The sequence below is a fragment of the Sabethes cyaneus genome, chromosome 2 (assembly GCF_943734655.1).
Source record: "Sabethes cyaneus chromosome 2, idSabCyanKW18_F2, whole genome shotgun sequence".
Classification (NCBI taxonomy): Eukaryota; Metazoa; Arthropoda; class Insecta; order Diptera; family Culicidae; genus Sabethes; species Sabethes cyaneus.
Window position 1 is genome coordinate 52,827,276 of NC_071354.1, and position 21,576 is coordinate 52,848,851.

At 38.1% G+C, this 21,576-nt stretch overlaps 1 protein-coding gene across 6 annotated transcripts in view; it reads right to left on the reverse strand.

Annotated features, from left to right (window-relative positions):
• Positions 1–17,618: 17,618 nt before the first annotated feature.
• The window catches only part of LOC128737902 (uncharacterized), a 237,860-nt gene continuing 233,902 nt past the window's right edge, over positions 17,619–21,576 (reverse strand). For all 6 annotated transcript variants that reach the window (XM_053832667.1, XM_053832669.1, XM_053832668.1 and 3 more), the window contains one exon: positions 17,619–20,549. In XM_053832667.1, coding sequence (XP_053688642.1) covers positions 20,538–20,549 — 12 coding nt within the window. In that variant the 3' untranslated portion in view covers positions 17,619–20,537. The remainder of the gene's footprint in view (positions 20,550–21,576) is intronic.

Consider the following 21,576-nt stretch of genomic DNA (forward strand, 5'->3'; position numbering starts at 1 on the left):
GAGGGGAGCGAGTTGTTCTGGAGAGTACATTTTAATACTGCATTTGTTTTCGGAAACGTCCTAGTAGGGATGGGAACTATCATTAAAAACCGTTACTGATAAGTATCAGTAGCTTCCAGTACGTTACTGCGATACTATCAGTAAATACCAGTAATTTTACCTACCACGGCACTGAAGCAAAAATTAGGAAATTGTAATATTATAATTGTGTTATTCATTCTAAGCGTATTTTGTAATTCACCAAGCGGGCTTACGCAACTACGGACCAGATTTTTACTACCCGACAAATCTTACAGAAATATTGTGAGTACAATGTGCCCACGCATCGTATCTTTATTGATTTCAAAGCAGCATACGATACAATCGCTCGAGACCAGGTTCGGCACATAATGCACGAGCACGGGTTTTCAGATAAACCGACGCGGCTGGTCAGAGATACATTGGACCGAGTGATGTGTTTCGTGCCCATCTCGGGGACACACTCGAGTCCCGTCGAGACGCAGCGGGGGTTTAGACAAGAAGACTTTAAGATGAAATTAGACGTCATTGATTCTGCAAATTCCGAAAGCAGTTTTTTTTCTGTTTGAAACAAAGATTTTGTTCATGAAAATATATTCGCTGTGTTCAGGTTGGCAAGAAAAATGAAGTGTATATATTTCCATAAACAGAACCCCGCTGGTGGGTCCAAAAAGTGCTTCCGAAATTGGGCTCTCCGACGAAAAGTTAATGGCTGCTAGTTTCCCGTCAATATCATAGCTAGGAACCTTGCAGTGGCAGAGGCAATGCCAGACTAAAATCGGAGGCTAGGAGGGTAGGGTTACAAGTTAATGCGTTGAAAACCAAATATATGGTAGGAAGAGGCTCCCGAGATAGTAACGTTTGCCTCCCACGGACAGTAACTATTGACGACGATAAACTGGAAGTGGTTGATGAGTTCGTATATTTGGGATCTCTGGTCACCGCCGACAACAAGACGAGTAAGGAGATCCAATGACGCATTCAAGCTGGGAATCGAGCCTACTTTTCCCTGGGCAAGACGTTTTGATCAAGGAGCATACGCCGCCGCACAAAGCTAACGATGTACAAAACGCTAATCAGACCGGTAGGGTAACCTACGTATTTTGGACCCCATCAGCAGCTGTACATAATTTGGACACTTACAGCAAAATCAAATGCAAGTGTCCAAATTATGTACAGCTGCTGATGGGGTCCAAAAAAGGTTGGTTACCCTAGTCCTCTACGGACTTGAGACAGTAACTTTACTTACGGAAGACATACGTGCACTTGCCGTTTTCGAACGAAAGGTGTTGCGGACTATTTTTGGCGGAGTACAGACGGAAGCGGAGAGTGGCGGAGACGTATGAATCACGAGCTACAGGCACTGCTTGGAGAGATTCCCATCGTACACCTGGCGAAAGTTGGGAGACTACGGTGGGCCGGCCACGTCGCAAGGATGCCGGACGACTGTGTAGTGAAATCCGTTCTCTTCAAGAACCCCACCGGCACCAGGAATAGAGGGGCTCAACGTGCTAGATGGCTCGACCAGGTTGAAGCCGACTTGCGTGTGTCGAGACGCGCAACGAATTGACGACGAGTAGCCCAGGATCGATTACAATGGAGAGGAATTCTTGATACGGCAAGAGCCACCCCGGCTCTCGGCTGAATAAGTAAGTAAGTAAGGAGGACCGGGTAAAAATAAATGCATCGAAGACCAAACACAAGGACCAAAGAAAGCAAACGCGTGCTTCCCACGGTAACCGTTGACGGCGACGAACTAGAAGTGGTAGATGAGTTCGTGTATTTGGGATCGCTGGTGAGCGCGAACAACAGGACTAGTCAGGAGATCGAGCGGCGTATTCAAGCGAAAAGTTGGGTCTACTTTGTCTGAAAGACGATCTTCGATTGACACGGGTTCAACGGTTATTTGACTGAAAAGTTGAATGTTGCAAGAATTGAAAGACGTCGGCAGCTACTCAAGCGGCACGGTGATTGTGAAATTCTATTTTCGGACGATAGAATGTTCCTCTTTTCGGGATCACCACAACTAACAAAATGATCGGATATATGCAGCACATCTTTATGATATTCCTCGACAGTCAAACTAGCTATTCAAAAGTTCCGATATGTTTCCAGAGTGATGGTATAAGGATGATTCTCCAAAAATTTGAAGGTTTCATTGCTGTTTGTTAAACTTGGTGTTAAAATCAACACTAAATATTACATCGATATTGTTTTGAAGAACCATTTGCATCTCATCGTCAAAAAACACTACAAGAATGCACCATACTGCTTCCAACAAGGTTCTGAACCGTTTCATCAGGTGAAAGCTGCACAGGCTTGGTGTGAGAACAATTTTACGGATTTTATTTCTTCGAAAGAATGGCCTGCCTTTTCGCCTGATTTGAATCCTCTCGATTTCTATGCATGAGGTTACTTGCTAGGCAAACAATTAGGGAACACCAAATGATTGATTGTGGATACTTTCAAGCATCGTTTGGAGAAGATTTGAAATGACATGATTGAAACTAGATAAAAAAGAAAACTTTGCAATTAAATTCTACTATCTATATTTATTCGCGACAAAGTGTTCTTTTTTATTTAATTTCAGGTTTCGTATTCTATTAAGGCGCTCCAAAAGCTTCAATGAATTGCCTCAGGATATCGTGTGTGCCAGCTGTAATGCTTTTCAACAACGATTGCGACTGGTAATTAAAGGGAAAGAGATTTGAATTGGACTAATTTAGGACAAATGTTATGGATATAGTGGACAAATGTTATGGATATACGCGAAATACACACAAACTTAAAATTTATGCAAGCGTATTATTTTTGTGATCATTTACTTTACTGTCAGTTTTTACTAGTCACCCTGTACAGCTGGCGAAGGGAATTCGATTTTATTTCCCTGTGAGCTGTGACCAATTCATCAAGCCACTCTTATTCATACCGCTTATTGTCGCATATGGTAAGACGGGGAAAGAAGGCCCGGCGCACAGTGGGACGGTTTCAAAAATAGTGAGACATAAGTAATAGCATCGAAACCTTAAGACATAGTATAATAGTTGCTTCAGAAAAGTTTCTTCATTTAAAAAACGCTTTCTAGTGATGGAAAAATATTCGGACATTAGGGTATCCCTAATCAGATACAAAAAATATTTTGTATATTTTAAGTCAGAAATGATTGCTACCTACAGAAAAGTTGTAGCTAAATTATTTTCGAGAAACTTTGTTGAATACTGAAGATTTCTATCTCTTATATGAAAGAATTTATAGAGCCAAACTCTTAGGGACACCCTTCAAAACAGTTTTTTCGATCTAGCTCTTTAATAACGCTAAGTATGTTTTTCAAGTGTTCTAAGAAATTATTAATCACATTAAAGTGCACATTTTCGTCGAAGACAGTAGAGCTCTATCTTTTTCTCTTTAGCAGCTATCACTGGTTTTTTAATTTTTACATGTAATCTTCAAGGGGGCGTATCTCGGGGGAGAGCAGCTATGAGCAGCTAATCTCACTTATTTTTCGTGAATCAATTTATGCTGTATCTCATCATGTACAACTTAGGACGGAACACTGTGGAACTTTTGAGAAAAGTTACCATGAAGGCAACCATTTTTAAAGCTGAAAACTATCCTTATTTTTTTGCAATTACGCTACCGTACCTTCTTTGTTAACATATTTGAATACTTTCGAAACACTATGTGGTGATCGGTCACATGAAACGTCAAAATAAGAATCAATACAAACTATTTGCTAGTCGTGACTCTGTGTGATCTAATTTTAGCAGCAACAAAATTTAAGGGATTTTTGAAAAACAACGGAGTATGTCGACGTTTCTCCGTATCGCTGACGTTTATAAAACGATTCCTGTTTTGTGTGTGTGTCGAAATAGGTATGTAAAATACTACGACTTAAGTAAAAAATGCAAAATAGTGAAGATTGTAAACTAGGGGTAAGACGGACTATTTTTCACGGGGTAAAGAGCCATGCGTTGTAGCGCTAATAAGGTTTGAAGGTTTTCCTGTGTGCTGTTCGTTTTTATTTGCGTAGATGCCTCGAAAGTATATTAGAAAAACATCGCGGATAAAGTAGACGGCGGATCAGATAAATCAGGCTAAATTAGCCATTGATAAAGGTGTATGTCCATTAGGACAGCGTTTACCACATTCGGAAATCCCAAGACAACTCTTCGTCGGCAGATTAAAGTACGTAACGATACGCCAATAATGAGTCTCGGATCTTGAACTTGAATCATTTGTTTGAGAAACCCCACAAGTCCACTCGACACTATTGTTGGAAAACAACAAAAAACTGATTTTTTCAAAATTTTGAACCAATCCTTATATTTTTTGGTATGAGGTTCTATGATAGTATCTAAAATACATTATGTAGACTTATCTTTTGATCAAAATAATGATTCTAGCTAAAATTACAAGACTTTAAAGTTGATGGATATTTGGGGTTTCTCAAACAAACGAGAAATTGACAGTGCACTTCAGTAGTTTTAGGCCATTTTTATTCAAACTTATGACCTTTCCATGTTCATAGTATGTAATTTGCTACCATATATCACTGGGGACGTTAATTTAGTACGTACCGCTAAAAAGAAGAAGAAGGGAGGGGCGCTAAATATTATTTATTAAAAATTTTAATGTAGAATACTACAAGTTTTAAAAAAAGTTTTGTACTTTTTTAATCGAAATTTTTATCATGGTTTGCATTTACCTATTGAAAAATAAAAGGTAAATGGAATAACGGCGGGTTTTGAATTGCATAAATGGACCAGAGTAACACGAATTCACATCGCATAGAATATCTTGATTGTGTTGTGTTATCTTGAGTTGTAGTTAAAGATCTTATAACCAGAAAATAAGCATTTTAAATCTTGGATAACAACCGTACTATGATTATGGAGCAGAATCTGAGAATAAGGGTTTGTTCTCAAACTACGTTATACCAAAAGGAAATGGAGATCGGGAGTGCTCGACGGATTACTCACATTAGGAAAAGCAACGAGCTAACAAAAAAGATAAATAGAAGATTAAACCTTTTATTTATATATTGTGCTATTATTAACATTATATAGTAATTAGTGGGTTACTGCTTTTGTGAGAAACGCATGGATAGTTTAGTCTGTCGATTTCCGTAACGAGTTTGCTACAGTTTTTACTGTATCTAGATTACAAGAATGGTTTATTTACGTTTATCTTGTCGACCAACTAATCCAAGCTTATCTGCATTTGCAATCAGCTCTCACTTTTTCACCTAAAACATTCTTTTCTTTTTGATTTCATACGCCGTTCTTTTACTGTTAATATCTTTTGCCTTGTATTCTGTATTCCGCCGAACACTATGTTTCTTCTTTTTGACTGTGTCCAACTCATAACTTTTCGATACCGAAGACACTTTTATACGATTGAATTGTGTTGCAAAAACTGCTTACAACATTGCACGTAAATATTGAATGATAATTTTGTACTTAACGCAGCGCCGCTCTAGGTGATTATCGGAAACATGGATATTTGGGGTTTCTCAAACAAACGGATATTTGCAACCCCAATTAAAAGGGCTTCGTCTAACTAATTTTGTCTGGAATTTTGAGGGAAGGTGTAGATATTCTCAAGGATTCGAAAACTGTTAAAAAGTCAATTTTAATAAAAATGGCGTTTGTGGGGTTTCTCAAACAAACGATTCACTTGTTCAGCATTTGCTAGAACTGGAGGAGCGGTTCTACGGACTCAGTATGATCAAAGAACTGGCATTTGAGTTGGCTGAGTGGTACAACTTAATTTTATGTTAGTTACAAGTTAATTTTATGCTATTTTATGAAAAATCTTTAAAAAATTTGTTTCTGTTGAGTAAATACTATTGAAGTTAGTTTTGCAACTCCTAAAACGCATAAAACTGCCATAATTCATATAATTGCGTCATGGTCCGTCTTACCCCTTTGGTGGTCCTTCTTATCCCGCCTGAAAATTGACGCGTGATATTTAGACGGTTTAAAAATTGACCAAAAATCGTGGAAAAATACACAAAACAAACAATTGTATATTTTTAATGATAGGTAAATAAACGCTTATTCATGTGTTATACAAGAAAAAGCGAACTTTCGAACGCATTTTATGCAAGCAATTTAATTGCTTGGGGGGGCGTCTTACCCCGTCTTCCCCTACTTAAAAATATGTATATATGCCACTTCTGCAGTTGTGCAGGGCGTAACAATAATGAACTGAACCCTGCTTTAATATACGTACTACTCTATTGCGTCTCTTCACGGCAATAGTGTGAGGCAGAAAGATTTTTTTTTCTCAAAATGTAAGTTGCAGTAAGCTTTTATATACACACAACAGAATAGTTTTTGTGCGTATGAACTTTACAAATTAGCTAGTGCGCCCAGAATCTCGGAGATGTGCGGAACTAAACATGTGTGCCACGGACATATTACATTACGTAACGTATCCTAAATTATACTACAATATTTTTCTTTTCCGTTTTTCGTTTTTACTTCCCCAAACATTTTTCTCAATTTGATTCTTATCATGACCTTTAGTTAGCTTCAAGGTACGATGCTGATCTAACAAGCCAGTTGTCGTACGATGGAATCTTGACTGTGCGGTGCTGCTAAAGAGTCACTAGATTCGTTGCTCTAACCCCGTAATTGTTCTGGTCTCTAACAGCTGGCTGCAAAGTCTGTCAATAAAGATGGGTCAAGTCTTTAAAAGACGTTTAAGCCCAAACCTTTAGTTTCTTACAAACCACAATTTATAAAGAAGAGACTCTCCGATATAAAACTTGTGCTGGCATTTCCTAGCAAAGCCTTGCAATGGTCTGTTTGGTTCCGAAGAAGATTCATCTGTTATTCTTGTTTAAATATCACGATTGGCTAGATCTCTTAAATATACATACTAGTTAGCAAACGTACGTGACTGGTACTTGGACTCCGGATGGCATCCTTTCCATGGTGTACCGATTTGTTCCTCCCTCGTCATAACTGGTAAATCGTATTTTGATCGAGGTTCAATTGACTATAAACTCTCTATTCCATTAAGCGATAAAGGACTGTGCTCGAAACAGAAAACTTCCTGGACAGGAGATGTCATCTCGTCTTCCTTCGTCACTGCCGGGTTGAGGAGCAGGACGACTACGACGTGATTGCAGATGCTCACCGAAGCAAGAATGTTGAGCTGTGAAATTGTCAAGAAGGAATGGCTTTAATTTGTGCTAACAAGCTTCATATCGCAAAATGGACATCCGCAAACGGCTGTCCTTGTCGCTGTCGGTGTGTTATCACAAAGTGGACAGGTTTTGAAGGAGCGAGCGTACTTTTGCTTGTTTTTTTTTTTCTTTGTGTTACACGAGCAGCACAATGATGCTGACGCCGCGCCAGAATGACAACTCCCAGTTGAAATTAAGACTTTGAGTTGCTTTCAGCATCATTTTTTGGCAGTTGGAAGATATAAAAAAGCAGTGATGATGGCCTGTCTCTGCTCGTTTGAAATTACGGTAAATGTGGGCCAGGGACTGATATAAAGTTATCTCACTTTTATATGTTGATTGAACTTGAAACCAGGATTGAATACTAAAAACTATCGTAGAACCTGTCAGCGTTTGCTCGTTAACTAAATAATTCACAGTATTTTTTGTGAATGTCACAACAACGACAGTCCACTCCACTAACAGTAGCGGATAGCATTCTGCGAATATCAATTTCTGACATAAATATTAATCTTGCAATTTTGATCCATCATAATAATATCTCGCACATTTTCACTTTCAGTTATTCCTCATCGAGGGTTGGTCGTACAGCAGTAGGACAGCAGGGTGACATTTGATTAAATTGAATCCCCCTTCCTAGCCATCATCGGTTTGAGAGAATGACATTCTTGCGAAACTGTCGCTTGTGCTGTCGTGAGGAAGAAAATCAAATTTACATTTGTCGTTCCCCTTGCCGCCGCACAATGGCCGTTCATTGCAGTTCGCGTGTCGGCGGCACTTCCACACGCACTGTCGAAGCCGGTTCGGTCGGGCCGTATGGAGGTTCCATTGGAAGCAGAATTTCCAACAATGTTACTCACGATTCCGTAGAATCACTTGAACTTACCGCTCTGTGGCTGTCTTTTTTCCTTTTTCGCCGGGTCGGTTCACCAATTTATTTTCCAACGAAGTCATTGAATGACGGTCGTTAACTGTGGATTTTCGGAAATTGTGTGCTTATTGATGTGTGGATTTACAAACATTTTGCTAATCGCTTTGATTTATTTTCTTTTGCTGTGGTATTTTTTGTTGTACAATGTAATGAATTATCAATCGGCAATGCTCGAGATTTACTTACTTATGTTTAGTTTCAAAATTTACACACTTTCACACACATCGTACCGATAACCATAATTCACCGTCAATCGTTTTTGTGCATCCAAAAAAATCTTGACGATTCCCATCAATTTAGGTGTCTCAAACAGCACTGACACCTTTCGAAATCAATAAGATATCGCAAAAGCCGGCTTCCGGATGGATACCTGCCTGGTTCACCTGCACACGCAAATCCATTTTTCATTAGATCCGAAAAGCTCCCATCATAAATCACAAAGCCGCTATTATGCAACCGTCAATGAATTTCCTGTTGGCTGTCATTGCTATTACGCAAAAGCTTTTTTCGCATTCCCAGTGAAAGCATACCGCTTTGTTGGCCACGTAGAGTGGAAATGGGTTGAGAAGAGGATGATGGTCAGCACACAACAAAAACCCGGTTCAGAATATAAATTTATCAAAACTTACCATTCTTTCTCGCTTTACGAGATGCACTTTACCCTTAGACAGGGAACACACGGCCGCGACGGCCGCACGTCTTGAACAGATCCTTCAGCTAGACACAATAGAGCACAGTAGAGTAGAGCTTTCCAGTCGAGTGTTCGGAGGCTAGCAAGAAAACCTGTAAAACCGACACAAAGCAAACCGGAAAAGGTATTGAATCCATTAAAATTGATTGGCTTTTCCTTTCTCTCCCATCAGCATCGGTGGGGCCACAAACTAGGGACTAAGAAGAACCTGCGTGTGCTTTATCTATTTTGCTGCGAATTTTTGTCGGATCGGAGCACCGATTTTCTTCTCATGCCACCACAAATCACGAAGCTTTCCTTTCAAAAGCAGCAAGCAGAACTAGAAATAGGTAGTGGTAAGAAGGAAGAAAATCTCGTTTGCCTCGTTCAGTTCGGTGGCGTTCCACCGCCGTGGTGCAGAAGCTCTTTACCAGTGAACCGGACGCCAGCAGAATCAATTTGAAGGATTTGACGCTTTTGGTTTCTAAAGGTTTTTCTCTATACCAGCGGAGCAGCGGGAAAGCATACAGAAGGAGTGTTATCAGTTTGACTAGCCAGTTGGCTTTGGAATTGAATTAGGATCATATCAGTTTGGCAACAGATGGGGCGTCCAGCATCACAGCTGTCATTTGGGAAACATTACCGTGATTGAATCAATTCTCTCGATCAGGGTAACCTATCTTCTAGGTCGTGATAAATTTATTAATCTAACGGAAATTTTGAATTATTTAATTTATTTTTACGGTACATCATTTAAATCCATCAGTTTTAATTCACTTTTTTCAAACAAATTTCTAAGTTGTAGGCATCAACACAGAGCTCATTTTTTAGCTTTACTGCCATGAATCGCATAACAGTCCCATTTAAATAGGAAACTCCATAGAAAATGGGACTGATAAGCGATTCACGGCAGTAAATCTGAGTTAACTGAGTAAGTAGCCCAACCGAAGCCTCAACGAATTGGTTACACTTCATTCCATACTTTCAATTCCATCAGAATGTTCCTAGTTAAAAATGAAATGAAAAATGAAATGTTTAGTAATTGTGAGGAGCAAAATTAGGACCACTCCGAAAGCACAGAATACATGATGTTACTTAACTACTTCCTCTAGGTATAACGTATTTCTCGAGAATCCAAAATTTTTAAATTGGCCGCATGGCCATTTTGCGACAACTTTCCAGTCGCGTAAAACAAGAGCCGAATTCAAGTCCAATTTCAACTCTAATAGCAAATCCAAGTTAAGCTCAATTTTAAGTCTTATTTCAAATCCAATTTAAACCTAATCTCAAGTCCAAATCCAAACCCGGCTTTAAGGTTAACTTCCAATTCAATTTGAAGTAAATCTTCTAGTCTAAATTTAAGTACAATTCTATTTCATGTCCAATTTTAAGTAGGGTTTATTTCTAATTCCCGTCGTAGTAAGTAAAGCCATTCTAATTTTCATCATTTATCGGATGGATTTCAGGAATACTCCAAAAGTTCTTGTGCTGATTTGACTAAAACACACTTACCTTCCGATCTGTGAACTTTGAAATCACTGAAAAGCGATTATTAAAGCATATTATTGGAATTACGCAACTGACTTTATTTCTAAAATTCGTCGTACCGTTTTAAAATCAGTCCATCAAAATTTTTCATCGTCCGAACTAAAAATCACAGCAATGTTTACGAAGCCAACGCGCATGTATTTGTGTAGGATGGCATAACAAATGTTATCTGCAAAATTTCTGCAGGTCAGGCGAGTTTTCCGGGCTGTAGAATAACGACAATGCCTTGCGTGAGTTATTTTCATTCATGAATGACGGAAATTAAAACGATTAGTCGATATTTTCTTCTTCGTCGCACCAAAAAACGTAGGAAATTTGACTGGTAGGACTTCTTTAATGATAAAAAGCATTTAAATAGATCTCAGCTCACTTTGATTGATCGCGTATGATAGACAACAATATAGACAACAATATTAGGGAATAACTAGTTTTGCATTGTGTGTCATAAAAATGCTGATATTTTTAATAATTTGTGTTGGATAGGACGGGAATAGGCAATTACGACGAAGCAGCAACATACCCTACATACTTTTCATAGTAAAACCAGTCTATTAATACACGGTTCGGTGGGTGTAGGGGCCTGAGACAGATTCGCGCGGCTTTTTGGTATACGGAGATTAGGAATAATGGACGGTAGGCGTAATGGATGACAGGCATAATGGATACGGTAGGCATAATGAACGTTAGGCATAATTTGCAACACTTCGCTTTGCTATGAATGCGCTCTTTAGCCAATAATCGCTTCGTTACAATACAATAATAACCAGGGGCCACCTTATTAGCATAAAGTCGTTCGGTATAAGGATGTTTGCCATAAAAATATTGGCATAATTATAAGGGACCATTTGGTAGAATTCCGTAAACATATTTTATGACTTTTCATAAATGTTTTAAGGCGAGACAGCCACAGATCACGAGTGTCGGAAGTGCCGGCCACTGCGGGGGGCCGCCCACTTAGAAATTGCAACCCTCGAAAATTATTTTGTTGACTAATATTAATAAAAATAATGTTTTAAGGGTTAATGTGATATTGGGATAACGCCTGGGTGTTTGATGTATAACCTGCACTGCATATGCATTAATGAGTGAGCGTTATGGTTATTAAATTTTATGCGTACTTGTGTGCAGAGTCGTAGTATGACATTGTGGCGCCCTTGGCGGAAACCCAATTTGACGCCCCCTCGTTCCCTAAATCAGTGTTCCATCCCGGTTTATCGTTTTTTCGTATTCACTCCTTATCCAATACTTCGCTGCACTTAACATATGTATTGTAAAAGTGGATTAATTTTGGATGGCGATGAAAAAAATGTAAAAGATAATGCAATGAAACAAATGTTCCTTAGATCCAACGTTTTTAAACCTTCTATAAAAATGCTGCGACGCCCTGCTAGGTGGCTTTTAGCGGTTCACCGGAACAATCGCTATGACTGATCAAAAGATAGACGTTGGTATATTATTCAAGTCTTTCGTGACCTAAGCGATCAGCATCTTCTCCGTTATGACCTCGAAATTATTGAAGTAAATGCTCCGTATGAGCTTCGCCCAAAAATTTTCTTTTGGTTACAGTTCGAGGACGTTGGGAAAATTGGTGATCATCGGTATACCGTTTATCTTCAGCCGGTTCAACTCCCCAAATGATCTCTTGGCATGAAGGACCGTTCCCTGGGCGATTGCCTGCTACTCAGAGACAGCTAGCCGCGACTGATGCTTCCGCATAAATATGTCCATTTTGGCCAAGTATTTCTTCAGCGTTTAGCCGGTGGGTGGCTCCGATCTTTCGGCCCAAGACGCGGAACGCCTTGATCTCTGTCTTCAACTTCAGCTTCTGCTGCACGTTACTCACTCGTTCGTCATTGCCATTATTAGGGATAATTTCTCCTCAGAGGAAAAAAAAGAGAAGATCAATATTTGCACTTTGACCAGTTGCCAATACAATGCATTGTTCTACATTTTGTTTTGCCTTCGTTCACTCTTAGTACAGACAGAGGAGCAACAAACACTTTGAATTATCAATGCAATTCTCACTAGCGAATGATGGATATGGCAATATACGACTGCCAGTGTCACGCTTATTGACACGGTTGTTTTTATTTCACTATTACCCCTACTATCAGCCGCAGTATTTGCCGAGAACATAGTTCGAAGTTTTTTATTTAAAGATCAAAATGAGTAAAGTTTGAGGAAGAGAAAAGTAGGGTTATTGATCGTGGTTCGGCCTATGCAAAAACTGATCCTGGTTCGGCCCATCAGCATAATCATCGATAATTCATTGAATATTTACAGATTTAAAGGTAAAATAATTTTATAAGCAGCTCATAATATTTTCCTATGCATTGCCTTCATTTATTTGCCATAAAAATTAATGTAACTAGCTGAAATAATTAAATTTATAACATATGTAAAAGCGGCTTCCAATGTCGTCATCAAAGCTGTCTTTTTAAACGCCTAGAAAGTGTTTTAGTCTGTGAAGTATTGGTTGAAAACAATTCTAAAACATAGATTCATCTATATTCTTCCATAATTGGAACGTTTTATTCCAAACAAAAAGCGAGGTTACGATTTATTGAGAAAATACGATTTTAATTTTTTGATCTTAGTTCGGCCTGCAAATGATCGTGGTTCGGCCTATCAGCTTCACTGAATCGCCGCTAGTGGCGCCGCGCTTCGCCCACGTTTTAACCAATTTCTGGCTGCACGTACAACTTGTGTTAAATCTAAATGTTGTGTTTTATGCCATATTTTATTATTTCATGCATTTCAGAAACAAAATTATTATCATCCTAAAATTGAGTTCTTCTTAACAATAAATATGAGGGTATTTTTCCAAATAAGCGTACAAACTGGATTGTAATGTTTCAGAATTTTATGCAACCTTGTACACGACTTCAGGGCTTGTGCATGAAACAATATTTAAAAAATTCATGGTATCGTGTTTTCCTAGAAAACTCAAATGGAAATTTCTCGATTTTCATGTACACCCCCTATTTTAAAAATTCATAGCTGTTGAGCCAAGTATTGAAAAATAAATATTTTTTTATACTAATATAAGCAAATTTACTCACCAATCCAGCAAAATACTATCTGGAAAAAAATTCATGATTGTGGGAACTCTACCGAAAAATCAATATAAGTATAGTATTACGAACTAGTTGGAAATTAATTCCTTTTAGTTCTACTATAATTTGACTTTCGTCACGTCACTTATACGCGTTTTTCGGTTACGACAAGCAACCTTCATCAGCATGGCAAATTTCTGCAGAAATTATATTAGAACTAAAAGGAATTCATTTCCAATTAGTTCGCGATATTTCGTGAGTTCTACTAAGACGCTCGTAAATAATTTTTAATAAAAGTATGCTTTACCTTTTGAATTTTTCAAAAGTATTTCGGTTCGCCAATTTCTATTCTTTTAACGATAGGAATTTAGGATTATTTGTTGTCCCTGAATTAGGGCAAAAACCAACGATTAACGTCGGTGTATGACCGGCTATTTGTTAACACAATTGTGATTTCAAAAGCAGCTATTTTCACTGATCTATTTGAAAACATGCTGAAATTAAATGTAAATTCTGTCTTTCTTCGAAGGTACCTTTTAGAATACAGGAAAATTGCGTGATTAGTGTTTCGATCCTATTGAATCTTACAGCCTCTTCCAGTCGAAATTATAATATGCGTACCGTGTTGTACCTTGAGGTCTACTGGGAGGAGAAAGTTAAAAACTATATCTAAATTAATCTTATATGAAATAACCACATTATTGTCTATGTACAAGCTTATTTAACACTGCTAGGTAGATAAAGTGAAAAAAGATACTATATTTACCCAAAAATACATCTGTACTATTTGTAATGCTTCCGAAGAAAGTAAAAAATTGTCTGAATTTATATAACCCGAAATAGTTAGAATATTGACCATGTACAAGCTCATTTAACACTGCTAGGTAGATAAATTGAAGTGAGATACTATATTAGGCACCAAAAGTAAGCTTATACCATTTCTAATTGGTTAATATATAAAACCACTCGTTTCAGAAACTTTTTATTGGAATAGGCCGAACCAAGATCATCGATGGGCCGAACCACGATCAACATAGGCCGAACCAGGATCATAATTTGACTGTCATTAAAAATCAAATTATAAATCAACTGGTCCTCTAAAGTTTCTTCTAAATTAAGAAATAGAATCATCTTTACTTATTCTTCCTAAACATTCTAAATTTTTTTCGAAAAACATTGAGATTTTGTAGATATACGTGCATTAGTCCATGGGTGCTAGTGAAACAATGAGAATAGGCCGAACCACGATCAATCACCCTACTTCTTTTTGTGTTTTGATCATTTTCTCTGTGTGTGGATGGGTTTCACTAGAGAAACTGAAAATGAGAGAATGGCCAAAGTAACTCAGCGGCTCACGAGTACTTGTCGTCATTAAACCAGCGACACTCTTTGATTTTCCATCATCAAAGAGTGTTGTTGGCTTAATGAAGCGAGTTATTGAGTATTTTGACGATCCTCTCATTTTCAGTTTCTCTAGGTTTCACAATTGTTTGAGCAGTTCTGCTCATTGTGAAGAAAGTTAAAGGTGCATTTTGAGGTACGAAAAATGAGAAAATAACAAGCCTGGCTAGTAATATCACACATCCCAGTTATCTCAGGCGAGAACTCATTGCGTTTCTTTGACTAATACACTTGAACTATAAGAGTACCTTTTGCACTGTCACGACGCTTCATCGGGGTAATAAAGAATTCAGCATGAAGGAAGAGTAATGAGTGGCCTGAGAATAAATGTCAGCCACATGACCCCATGTTACAACATCGAATGGCCTGATACTAGTAAGATTGGAACCCACGATCTCTCGCTTGTCAAAGCAGACTCGTTAACCTTGAGGCCGCGGAGCCCCTCGGGTTATTCCTTAATTGATTCCAAACGAGCGGCAGTGAGTAAGGACAGCATATACTCAACATTTGAGCAGGTCGAATGCCGCGAATATTTTCTATGACATCGGCCAAGTGTGTTTCGGTCATTTATGATTCGTTTCTTTGTGTTTCGATCATTCGTAGGTAATCTGGTTCGTCCTATATGCAATGCTATTTAAATTGAGGCATTGGACCTGCACGAACACGGTTTTCCGGATAAACTGACGCTACTGGCGAGTGATGTGTTTTGTGCGCATCTTGGTGACACTCTCGAGTCCCTCTGAGATGCGGTGAGAATTGAGACAAGGTGACGGCTTATTCTGATGCTGTTCAACATCGCTCTTGAGGGGGTGATCCAACGAGCGGGCAGTGAAACGAGAGGCACGATTGTCCCCAACGGTAACCAACTCCTAGGCTAGAGAAGCGGAGGTTAGGAGGATGGGGTAAAAATAAATGCGACGAAGACCAAATATATGAATGGAAGAGGATCAAAAGAAATAAACACGCGCCTCCCACGGATGGTAATTGTTGACGGAGACGAACTAGAAGTGGTAGATGAATTCTTGTATTTGGAATTGGTGGCGACCGCGGACAATAACACTAGTAAGGAGATCCAGTGGCGCATTCAAGCGGTAAATCGGGGCTGCGCAAAACGCTACGATTAAGAAGCATACACTGCCGTAAGAAGCTGATAATATACAAAACCCTTATTAGACCGGTAGTTTTTCATAGTCTTGACTTGAAGCTGTGATGCTGCTCGCGGAGGACATACGCGCCCTTGTCGTGTTAGAGCAGAAGATGCTGCGGGCGATATTTGGCGGAGTACTAACTGAAAGCGGAGATTGGCATATGAATCACGAGCTGTAGGTACTACTTGAAGAAATTTTAGCAGTTTATGATCCCTTATTGGGTCTCATAATAGTGCCTTATTCACCTTTCCACCTTTCCGCGTTATTATTTCGTCGATGTACAAAGAGTCTTATCAAAAGTTTTAGGTCAGATTTGAATGTGCATTCAGTTTATTTAAATATTAGCCGCAACATTTTGCAACTTTCCATAGTGTAGGAGTCGGGGGATTTTTGCAGACTAAGCCCGTACAAAGTGCCCCTGTACAAGACGCTTATTAGACCTGTTGTTCTCTACGGGAATGAAATATGGACAATGCTCGAGGAGGACCTGCGAGTGTTCTGAGTTTTCGACGAGTGCTAAGAACGATCTTCGGCGGCGCACAGGAGAACGGAGTATGGAGGCTGAGGATATACCATAAACTCGCAAAGTTCTATGGCGAACCCAGTATCCAAAAGGTGGCTAAAGCTGGAAGGATACGATGGGCGTGGTATGTTTCAAGAATGCCAGACAACTAAGCCGTTCCGAATTATATTGGTCTATTGACTATTTTTTATCAAAAAGGAGATTTTTGATCTTTTTGCATAGATGTACCACTAACAAATTGACATGACACATAGAATAAAATCCTTTAAAAATCATCATCTCATGTTGAATCTTATTATCCTTGCTCATTAGAACATCTGGTTTGGAGAAAATAACTGAACAGAATTTTTTATGGGCATTTTTAGACAATTGCGTCTCCTGTAAAATTTACTGAATGGTCAATAGATCACTATAATCCGGAACGGCTCAACTACCCTGCAAAGATGGTGTTCGCTTCAAATCCGGTAGGAACAAGACGACCCGGAGCGCAGCGAGCAAGATGGTTAGCGACAGATATGTATTTCGCCTATGACTTGCAGGCTTCATCAGTGTCTGTTTTCGAACTTCGAAACTTCGACTTTCTGTTCGAAAACAGACACTAATGAAGCCTGCAAGTCGTAGGTGGAATACGTATCTGTCGCAAATAAATATAAGTAATAGAATTCAATAGGAATAGTTTTCTTTTTATTTAATTTCAGGTCTCGTATTCTACTAAGACGCTCCAAAAACATAAAAAATAGAAATAAAAAGGCATATGAAAGAAATTTAAATGCAAAATAGGAAAGAAATAGAGCAAAGAAAATAAGAAAAGCATGCGGAAGAAAAATATGAACGGAAATAATATCTAAAAACAAACAGAGAAGGGAGAACAAAACGTTACAAATTATATGGGAAAAATGAGATAGAAATGTATGAATAAGGGTAAAAAAATTTATTAAAATTAGAACGTAGATTACGGTAGGAAACTGATATAACAACTTAAAGTGAACAAATCTATAAACAATATTAATGACAAAAAATTACATTTAAATTTTTAATTTTCCTAAGAAAGGGGAATGAAGTATAAAGGAAATAGGTCATTTCGGATTGTTTCTGCACAGGAGTAAAATACTGGGCGGCTTACTGTGAGTACATTTTATGAAAGTTTCAATAGTTTTATTTGGACTTGCTTACGTCTCAGACATGCTTTCGGTTGGCTGTGTTCTTAATTTTGCCATTATGCAAATAATGCTCTAAGGGCGCAACATTTTGCACACCAATTCTGTTGTATTGGTTTAAGTGTTCTTTGTTTTTCGCTTTCTTGTCCAGTTTTGCATTCAATTCTGCATGCTACATGTGGAGCTACAAACACCAGATGCCATTTCGATTGCCATTAATCGTTTTATTGTTTTTTTTTGTTTTTTTTTCTTTTTCGCTGCCGAAAACCATTGTTTCAAAGTAATGCTATTTACAAGTTTAGCGTATAATTTCTCCTGCTTGTACCAGTTAAAACAAACTTTCCACCTTTTTTTCGGTATTTCTTTGAATTTTGTTTTTTTTTGTATGTATATAAAATATAAACCCTACTACGTCACAACTTTCCGATAGTTCAAAATCGAGTATACGAACAAATAAGTGCTCCGAGCGCAATTTCCACTGTTCCGTTTTAAGTCGTCCGGCCCCATTTGGAATTACTATTTCAATTTTTGCTAAATTTTGTGAAATTACAACAGAAGCAATCATTGACTAAACGAATTAGGTAAACGGTTCCGATTCACTACCAATTACTATTAAAATTGAGCTAGAGCAACGCGCTTCAGTTTCATTGTTTTCGTTCTCAGTTTTTGCACTGGTGCTTCCTGCAGGTGATTGTGTTGCTGGTGGTGGTGGTGGTGATAAATTTGTGCTTTTTTCGATTGTTGTGATTGAAGAAAAAACTGAAGTTTTTTTTTCTCATTGTCAAAAAACGGAACCAAAATTTTCAACATCGATCATCGTTAGTCTTAGAGTCGAGTAACGATTTATGCTATTTTTGAGTTGATTTGCGTTTGCTAGATTTGCTTTTTGTTGCTTTGCTTGTTTTTTTTTCTTTGATTAGTGTATGTATACTTTTTTTTAATTTTCTCGTGTGTATGTGTGTGTGATTTTTAGGCGTGTTACAAGAGTAATGATGAAAATGAATTGCCTGTGTGTTTATTTCATAGAACTGGTGTGATAGTGAATAGGTTAGTGATTTTCAATGAAGGTGAAAGAAAGGGATAAATCTTAGATGGGCTCTCCGATGGAGACAAAAATGGATCTCACGAGAGGAGTGGACTTAAAAGTGCTGCTCTATATACATAGAAAATAGATCATGTTTTAGTACGTCTTAAATATACATTTTTCGAAAAGAAGGTTTTCCGTTAGTATATGTATACTAATATTGGATTAAATGCGTCAATATTCAGTATGCGCTAAGGGGTATATCAATAAATATTTCGTAATAGGTATTTTGGCAATTGTTTATAATACACGAATTGTATATATTTTTAAATATATTTACAACAATAACTTCCTGCATTCGGTTGAAAACGGGGCTTTTGTTTAGACTAGCACTTGAATAAAAGTTTCGAGTGGAACTTTTACACTGGTTTTAACTCCTTTGGATTTCTATACGTATTTGCATGTGTCTTCGCCTCTTCCCTAGGTTTCTCATTATGTATCAACAAAGCACGGTACAGTAAAAATACTCTATTGCTGACACATACCATTGTTCATCTATAACAAAAACAATAAAAAGTCGTTGTTATTTGTTTTCCTGTGTTTAAGGATTGTTAAAAGTTTCCACATACGCCGAAGATGATTGAGTGCAGAACAGAATAACTCTAAATAATTCTATTATCCTCGTCCGTGACCCCGGTATCAGGGTATAATAGTGTAACGTTGGGTGTCACGGGTTTCTGTTTAGACCCACAGAACAAATGCTGTGATTTCCCTCCATTGCCAGCCAGCTTCACTGCTGAATCATTGTAAACAATAGAAGCAAACATAGCAAAAGAAGTTGATCAACTGTATATCGCAACCTGAGAAATCAATAATGCTGGCTATGTTTATTTTTGCGGTCTGCACACAAAACTCCCACACAAACCAAACGGAGTCTTATTTATCCTCGTTCTCAGACGCTGGCTGATTTGAAGCGCCCATTTACTGGTGTCCACGGTGACCGGAAAATCTCGGAAGCAAATACAGTCATCCCGTGATTTCTTTACACCGAAATAATTGTACGAACAGAAATCATTCAACGATCTATCGTTCAAATCTTTGTAGTTACACAACTTCAACCAATCGAACGAACGGTTTTTCTCTGGACTATCGGGAAATGCAGTGTTTGCTTTCCGTTCGCTGCTGCTTGTTACGTTTTGCGACTGCGACTGAGTGTAAGAGCGAAGGGAAATAATCCCCTTCTTGTTCGCTGTGCTTCATTATTCTTCTGTTTGTCCTTGCCTGCAACAGTTCCAATTCCGCACTTCTGTCGCGTCTTATGATAAGCGAAGATGAAATGTGTGCGTTTGTGTGGGAGTTTGCACATCTTTAGCCGAAGGATAACCTTTCGCTCAGGCTGCGGATGTGACATGGGAGCATGTGCGCAATTCAGGGGGATGATGCTGAAGGATGACGGAAGAGGGGATCAATATTTGCCCTAAAGGTTAAAAATCAATGGAAGAGAAGACAAAGCAATCAAAGCCGTGAACCTACACGGAAAGGAAAAGTAATTATTCGGACCAAATCAGAGGGAAACAAGCGCTACTTCCTGTATTATCGGGTTCTGTGATTCGGATTTACTGCTTTTCGTTCGATTCTAGTGCACAATCCTCTCCTGGCAGCGTCTAACAGTCAATTCGGCTTCTGATTGGATGAGTGTGGTTTTTCGCTACAAAACAATTTGCTGCAATGCTGCTTTGTTTTTTTTCTTCGTATGGTATATATATAGATAGGTATTTGTTTTTGATTCTCTATTTGTTTATACTTATATATAAAAGTTAGTCTTTATTGCTTTCATTTGTTGACCGATTGGTGATGCTCTCGAAGTTAAGACGAGTTCTGTAATGAGAAAAAATAAAGCAACCGGGCGTTAGTGGTGTTGAAAACAGATTGACCAGATTGGAATTCAATGATTGAATTTCAATCGCATGGATTACACGGCGAACGATAGAAATTAATTTATAGATCTATTTTTATAGACGCTATGCTTGCCAGATCGATAATTGTTTTACTACATTACAAAATTCAGTCTACCCAATTGAAACAAATCACTAACATAATCAGCATAAGCAAAGTGCCATCTATTATCAAATTAGGTATTGACTATTACAACAACAACAACAACAACAACAACAACAACAACAACAACAAAAACAACAACAACAACAACAACAACAACAACAACAACAACAACAACAACAACAACAACAACAACAACAACAACAACAACAACAACAACAACAACAACAACAACAACAACAACAACAACAACAACAACAACAACAACAACAACAACAACAACAACAACAACAACAACAACAACAACAACAACAACAACAACAACAACAACAACAACAACAACAACAACAACAACAACAACAACAACAACAACAACAACAACAACAACAACAACAACAACAACAACAACAACAACAACAACAACAACAACAACAACAACAACAACAACAACAACAACAACAACAACAACAACAACAACAACAACAACAACAACAACAACAACAACAACAACAACAACAACAACAACAACAACAACAACAACAACAACAACAACAACAACAACAACAACAACAACAACAACAACAACAACAACAACAACAACAACAACAACAACAACAACAACAACAACAACAACAACAACAACAACAACAACAACAACAACAACAACAACAACAACAACAACAACAACAACAACAACAACAACAACAACAACAACAACAACAACAACAACAACAACAACAACAACAACAACAACAACAACAACAACAACAACAACAACAACAACAACAACAACAACAACAACAACAACAACAACAACAACAACAACAACAACAACAACAGCTGCAGC